This window comes from Macrobrachium rosenbergii, chromosome 29, assembly GCF_040412425.1.
Source record: "Macrobrachium rosenbergii isolate ZJJX-2024 chromosome 29, ASM4041242v1, whole genome shotgun sequence".
Taxonomy (NCBI): Eukaryota; Metazoa; Arthropoda; class Malacostraca; order Decapoda; family Palaemonidae; genus Macrobrachium; species Macrobrachium rosenbergii.
In genome coordinates this window covers 13,957,084-13,964,583 of record NC_089769.1, presented here as the reverse complement: position 1 = coordinate 13,964,583, position 7,500 = coordinate 13,957,084, and the positions used below count along the sequence as shown (strand labels likewise).

Genomic DNA, 7,500 nt, shown 5'->3' with positions numbered 1-7,500 from the left:
TTTGCTGAAACTTAATTGATCGTGGTGTCTGTGAAGGTATTAGTAGCTGCAGGTTGTCTCGGAGGCCTTTAGGTATATTTGCATTATGTTGGTTCATGATTCATGTAACCGTTGTGTTGAAAGTTTGGGCTGTGTTGTAGCCTGTTTACTATCTGTGCCATGGCCCTCCACAATCTAGGTTGACTTATATTTGCTCTATGGTACACAATGCTACACTCTACCGCAACTTCCCTATTATTGCTATTACTTAATCGCTTATTATTATTTCTCCCACCCATTCTTTCAGGACCTTCCCCTAACTAGACATACCACACAAACCTTGGTCTGCTACTCAGTGAGACGCTGTACCTTAGCATCTCATTTGTAATCTCATCAACTTCTGGGATGTTTACATTCTTCAGCCTCCTAAATGTCATCCTTACATCATCAACAGTCACTGTGAAAGCATCGTAACACTTGCCCCAACCCTTTCGACTCTTGCATCATTTAACTCCGCCACTCTTCTTTCACATCAGAAAATCTTTAAAAAAACTCATTCCATTGCCCAAGAACTGCACTGAGTTTATGCAGCATGTCATTTACATTTTTGTTTTATTTTAGGATATACTTCTTTTGAACCTTTCTGTGTGCATTACTCCTCTTATTCTTCCTGGGGTTCATGTTCTTTTCCTTCTCTTTCTATTTCGTTCCTTCCTTTTGTCTCACTTTCTTCTTGTCTACCGTATCCATCTTCCCGTTTACCTTTACAAAATTCTTTGTCCTGCAGTTGCGCGCATCAAATATTTTTGTCTCATTTATTAAACAGTCCGCCACTTTTTTTTATTATATTCCTTCTTCCTACCTTCTATACCTACAGTCACCCCATTAACGTTATAACTATGTAATATATATATATATATATATATATATATATATATATATATATATATATATATATATATATATATATATATATATATATGATGACGTGTTATTTCATGATAACACAGTTCCAATTTTCTGTACTTTTTCTTATCCTGAGGCAAAAGTTCTGGAGGAAAAGACGAAAATTATACCTATGCAGCTCCATTTATCTTCATTTCATTCTGAACTTTAGCTTTTGGGGTAAGAAAAAGTATAAAGACTGGAAAAGTGTTGTTTTGATATAAAAAGCGCTACAATTGCATCAGCTTTCAGATAGAATTGACTGCTATAAAGACATGCCTTATATATATATATATATATATATATATATATATATATATATATATATATATATATATATGTATATGTATGTATGTGTGTATAAGTATAATGTATATTGTATTATTATTATTATTATTATTATTATTATTATTATTATTATTATTCACTAGATGAAACCTATTCATATGGAACAAGCCCACTGGGACCATTGACTTGAAATTCAAGTTCCAAAGAATGTGGTTTTCATTAGGAAGAGGTAAGAGGAAGTAAAGTGAAATGGAGAAAGAAGAGATTCCACTTATCAAAAAGAAAAAATAAATTAATAAATAGATAAAAAGTATTAATAGTAGTAGTATAATATATCTTTTGATAGATATATGTTTGTGTATGTCTTAGTCAGAATGTTACCCGTACGAGATACCCATGTAGATTTGTGAGAGAGAGTATGGGGATTAAATAGGGGAACCAGCTTTAATGGTATGACGTATGTTGGGCGAAGCGACGACGAGGAGGAGAGGGGAAGAGGAGGCAGAGAAGGAAGGAGTTGAGATACAATTATAAGGGGCAAGTGAGGAAGTCGAGGTGTCATCTTGACTTAATAAAAGGGATGGTGACCTCTAGCATTCACTCCTTTTACCCGGATTCTGTTATTTTTATCTCTCTCTCTCTCTCTCTCTCTCTCTCTCTCTCTCTCTCTCTCTCTCTCTCTCTCTCTCTCTCTCTTTTTCAGGGTGTTTGATTAACAGATGTATTTCTTTCATGTATTTTTGAAGGGATGTATACAATAAAGTGATCTTGCATATCTTCCATGTGTATTTTTGTCTACCTTTGTATATGTGTGTGTGTGTGTATTTTCGTATACTTGTGTGTGTGTGTAAATTTGAATAAAAACGTTTGCGAATGGCCTTATATACATTGTAGCTCATTTATAGGTTGAGCGTCTTTGTTTGCGTGTTGCTATTCCCGTATCGATTGTCTGGGTCCTTTTATTTAAGAACGTTGACAGGCAGTGGAAGAAGGCAAGGTTAAGTTCTGTCTTTTGACGGAAGTCTTCCCTAAATGGCGATTCTTTCTATTCTTAGGGAGAAGTTGATGTTATATTTTCTTCTTTTTTTTTCCCCGCTCGTTCGTGGAAAAGTTTTCCCGCTGGTGTGAGTGCGTATGTGCGCGCGGTTGTCGATGATGATGGCGAGGCTGAGGCTGCCGTCCGTGTCGGAGGTGGTGGTGGTGGTGGTGGTGGTGTTGGTGGTTGTTGGGGTGGCACAGTCTCTCTGCCCTCAGTCTTCGCCGAGTGCCAACCCGTGCCGCCTCCGCCCTGTGCTGGCCAGTCGCTTGTTAACCCCTCTCTCTCACTCTTTCTCTCAAAGAGCCACCGCCCAGTTGTATGACCGATCCTCCTCTCCCTTAGCTTGACCTGACTTTCCCTGAACCTGTTCTCGACAGCAGGTCAAACTTAGTCCATCACAAAGTGGTAATTTTGTTCTCCATGGTATGGAGGCAATCGCAAAGGCACAAAAAGGGACCTTTTATGTTATTGTAGCCAAAAACAATAAGAGCTTTCAGTGACCGCCCATATGTTTCAAAGACAAGACCCCTAGAAAAAATTGACTTCGAAAACGCTACCTGGTGTCTTACTGTACTTGGGACTTGTGTTCAGCAAAGAGTAAAATTTGAGCGTAGAAGACAAGCGTGTGTGCATACTTGTTTGCTTGCTTGGAGGGCCACATAAACAGAAAACGGCAACAGGTGTGAGACTGTGTATACGTTTGCTCAAAAGCGACTGACACGGAACTTACTTGTGCGTTTGCTTCCAGTACTCGTGTATTGGTATGATGCTGATGATCATCAGGAGCGCACGCACGCACGAGGGCAGGCACATCACATGCTTCCACGCATTTCACCGGGCCAAGACAACCCCCTCCCCAATTTCTCCCCCTCCTCAATTTCTCCCCCCCTCCTTCCATGGTCCATTTTTCTCGCCTTCGCTCTTGATGACGTTATGATTGCGTTGTGTGTGCGTGTGTGTCTTCTGTCTGCTGGTTCTTGTGTGTGTGTGTGTGTGTGTGTGTGTGTTGCTAGTGGCAGCGGTAAGGTTGGAATGGTTCTGGTTTTGGCGGCGGTGGGTGTATTGAAGTTGTCCTGATGATGATGGTGTTGGTAGGGATGGTGGTGGTTGACACACAAATGTCACAGCTTTAAAGACGTTAGGTGCACCAGATGCTGCAGCCTCCCTGTCTTTTTCGTTTTACTTTTTCCTCCCTCTCCTATTTCTGCCTCTCTTATCTTTTCAGCTTTTTCGTTTTGTCTTCGTACTCGAGCGTTTTTCTTGGGTGTTGTGTCTGATATTGACCGTCTCATGTTCCTGAGTAAAACACACATGCAGTTTTATGCACATTGCAAGTTGGTAGTAGATATGAGTGCTTTTTATTTAAAGAAATTGAGTTTTGTTTATATGCATTTTAATATGTATTAAATTGTGTGTGTGTGTGTGTGTGTGTGTGTAAAGATTGCATGCTGTGTAAGTGTTACAAGGTGACTGATTGGTAGAACTGAATTTTTAGCAATGATACAAAAATTTGGGTGTTTGTGTTTCTGACTTATCACGACATTACATTGTTAAGACATTTTCCATAATCACCTACATCAAAGTATTCTGTTCTTAAACATCCACGAGTATTTTTTTTTTTTTCTTGCCTGGCCCCGTGTGTTATTTTTAATTCACTGGTGTATTGGTCTACTACAAGTGTATTATAATTCGCAGATTTTCATAATTACTTGAGTGAAAAGAAATTAAGGGAATTCTCTGTTCTTCTTATGATAATATACTTGACTGTCAAGAGCTACTCTGTGGAAGTAAAATCTGAGAAAGATCTCTGAAGTGCTCTGATGATTTTATATATTCAGAGAAAAAGAACTGTGGTTTTCCTTCTATATTAAGTACATTTGACCCAAAAGTTTCACATCATATTGCTCAGTGGAACATTAACTCATTGTTGTATTGTAAATTTTATGGTGATCGCAGGATTCTGTATATGATACTTGACATTGTATTGGGATTTTTTTTACATTCCATTAGATGGTTATAACTTTTTAATGGGTTACAATATTAACACATTTTTTTTGTTACTGATGCTTGCGTAGCCCTCACAGTTATCAAGGGCATGTTCACTTTGTGTTATAAAATTGGTCTTACATACCGTCATTGAATAATAATTACTTAATTACTTAACAGGGTGTGCATATATAGATTTGTTTATCGGCTTATATGTGTTTTGGGCGTATTTACCTGTATTATGTAATCATGTGTCTGCGCGCATGCGTGAAGGACAGTTGTGCTTCCTGAACTCTGCTCTCAGAAAAGTGAAAGTATTCCTTGCGTGTGGTATTCTTACTCCGTATACTAAAGTATAGATTAATATACTAATGTGAAAGGCCTCATGGTGTTAGTGGAAGATGACTTATTCTATATGACGTGTGTAATGGTAATGGTAAACTAGATCATTCCAAATTTATTAACACATGACTTCCTAAAGAAGCGCAGCTGTGTTTTACAAGAGAGAATGCGGCATACATGAACCATAGTCATTTTTTACGTGAACTTCTTTTCGATATTAGAAATTTATTTATTTATTCATTAATGCAAAAGTGTATATATATATATATATATATATATATATATATATATATAATATATATATATATATATATATATATATATATATATATATATATATATATATATATATATATATATATATATATTTTAATTTTCCATATGCAGGTGAGGTTTTCAAGCTGATAGATATTGGAAAAAACTAATCCTCTGATGGGCTTTCGACTTCCTCCGCTGTCATGTTAGCGTGAAAGGTTCCGTAAGAAATACCTGTAAATTAATTGATTATTTCCTGTCAATTTTAGTTCTTTGATATACAGATTTTTAAAGAGCAGTTGCCGTGCCGTACCATACCTTTTCTTATTTTAAAATGACTCAAGTTCTTATGATTTCTAGCATATTTGCTTTTCTGTTATCAGCTTTATGTCGGGGAGTATCAGTAGGTCTTGAGTGCTGATTCAGTGGCTTGCTCTTGTTTTTGAGACCAAATGTTAAAAAAAAAAAATCAAGTCATATATAGTACTGTCGTGTAGACGGTTAAGGTAGCAGGAGACAGTCTTCGAGAAGGGAGTTAATTTTCAACTTGTTCATATAAGATGATTTTAAATGCGATTTAATAAACAGGCCTTCAAAATTGAGGAACACATTGCTTTTCACCGCAACAGTTTTGTGATTCTAAAGAAATTAGTGGTTAATGCGAGCAATGATGACCTTTTGTACGAAAACTTTTGGTTGCCTTCCAGCTTTCCACTTGGTTGCCGGTGCTTGTGAAATTGTAGTTTAGTTGTTTTAGATTAAAAATTAGATTAGATTGTATTTCGGTAGCTTCCCCTCGAAGTTTCTTAGACCAAAACATGCGGTCTGTTAGAAGAGCAAGAGACCGTGCTGGCGCAAGTCCAGTTATATGTCTTTATCGAGTCGTATTTATGAGTAACAGTGATCTCGAGGAAAGCAGTGAATGCAGAAATTTTTGTGCGGTATTTAACTCCAATTAAGTCTCATGAATTACTTTTATTAAAATTTATCAATTCTCCTTATTCACTGGGAACGTTATCTTTGTCTTACCTTAGGTGTTTTTTCAAATAGACATTGAAAGTAGGGGTTGTTTTGTCGGTTTTCGTAAATGCGTGTACATGTACTTTTTGAATGATAATAATCGACACATAAAGTTTTAAATGCTTCGAAATGTCATTGTCTTGGTAGTACGGGCAGCCATTGACCCAGATTTCGTCTTTTGTTTCCTTGTCTCTTTGCTTGGTCCTTTGCCCAAAACGACTTGAGTTTTAGCGGTCGTAGTGATTTTAGGATTTTGCTTGTTTATTTACACGAGGTAGTTGTACAAATTGTTGCAGCGTTGACATTAATGCTGTTGTTTGAATACAGTTTTTTTTTTTACATGTGAATCGTAATGAATTTTAATTCAAATCCCTGTTTTTCGAAATATCTTTATAGATCGATACGTGCCCTTAATTAACGTGTGCTAATTGGGAAGTCCCAAGTAATTCCATGTTAATTATCACTGAAGCATTGGTATGCATCAGTTATGGCAACTGGCATTCAAATATTTTATAAATATAATTGATCTGAATTTACTTTCATACGGTTGATGTTAATAGGTTCGTGTTTTCTAGAATGATCTCTTGGCCAGTCGTGGACACAGTGCGACTCCATGATTTATTGTGATTGGAAATTTATCATTATTTTTGAAGTTAAAATAAGAAATTCATCTTATTTCTGGCAATTACAGCTGCGTGAAACGTATCGGGCGATGGAAGGATTTCTTTGAAAAATGGCTTCAGCAAAATGAACCGATTGAAATATGTATGAAAATGAAAATTTCGTTTTTGTTACAAGACAGAGTAAAGGTATGTAGAGTATGACTTGTCAAAGCTTTGGCCAGATGGCCATGAACCTGGGAATGTAGGTCATTCTGGGTCTTGAAGTAAAACAAAGGGAACACAAAAGAGAAAAGACTGGAGTTTTTTAAACTCTTGCCGGGATTTAAAGACGATTTCCATGGCCAACTTATAAATCCCCTTTAGTGGCAACGGGTATTTTAGACATGAGAACAAGATATTCCTTGTGACTGGTTGAAACTTGACTTTAATTATGACGAGGAATAAAGTGGTGATAAAGATCGATCGGAAATTAGTGTCATTAGGTATCAGTGCTTGTGGTCGAATATGTCTGATGGGGACTAGTGACGCTGAGCAGACAAAACGACAGCAGCAACAGCAACAGCAACAACAGCATGCGTAATTCTCATGGCCGCAGGTGTCATGAGCAATGTTCTTATGATCAGTGACCCGGTGTTACCAAGATGATGAAGTACAGCGGCGGGCACCAACTGCAGCGTCGCAACTCCTGCACGTCCCTGAGGAGTCGCCCTCCCTCTCGAGGGGAAGGAGATTTCATGGCGCCCACTCCCTCGCGGTTCACACGAATCCGCCGACTGAGCATCAAAGAGCATTCCCACACGGAGTCTGCTCCTCTCTCCCCGCCGCCAGCGCCACCTCCGCCTATCACCCCACAGGTCATTGAGACGCCCTCTGGATCAGCTGTGGGCGTCTGCCCCACCACGCAGTGTTTGGGATCCGACCCCTCCTTGCGGGTGAGCACGATCCTCCGGCGCTGGAATTCGCACAGGGAACGCCGCTTCAGCGATTCCAGAGCTTATGATAATCATCATTATGACAATCAGC

At 38.2% G+C, this 7,500-nt stretch overlaps 2 protein-coding genes across 11 annotated transcripts in view; both read left to right on the top strand.

Moving 5' to 3' along the window:
• Nucleotides 1-7,500, top strand: part of PDZ-GEF (PDZ domain-containing guanine nucleotide exchange factor) — a 372,186-nt gene that overhangs the window by 234,409 nt on the left and 130,277 nt on the right. The gene's annotated exons all lie outside the window — the stretch shown is intronic.
• LOC136854612 (uncharacterized) overlaps nucleotides 6,970-7,500 on the top strand; it is a 4,454-nt gene continuing 3,923 nt past the window's right edge. The window contains exon 1 of the mRNA XM_067131134.1: nucleotides 6,970-7,500. This exon is cut by the window's right edge and continues 25 nt beyond it. Within this exon, the coding sequence (XP_066987235.1) occupies nucleotides 7,119-7,500 (382 nt within the window). The 5' untranslated portion in view covers nucleotides 6,970-7,118.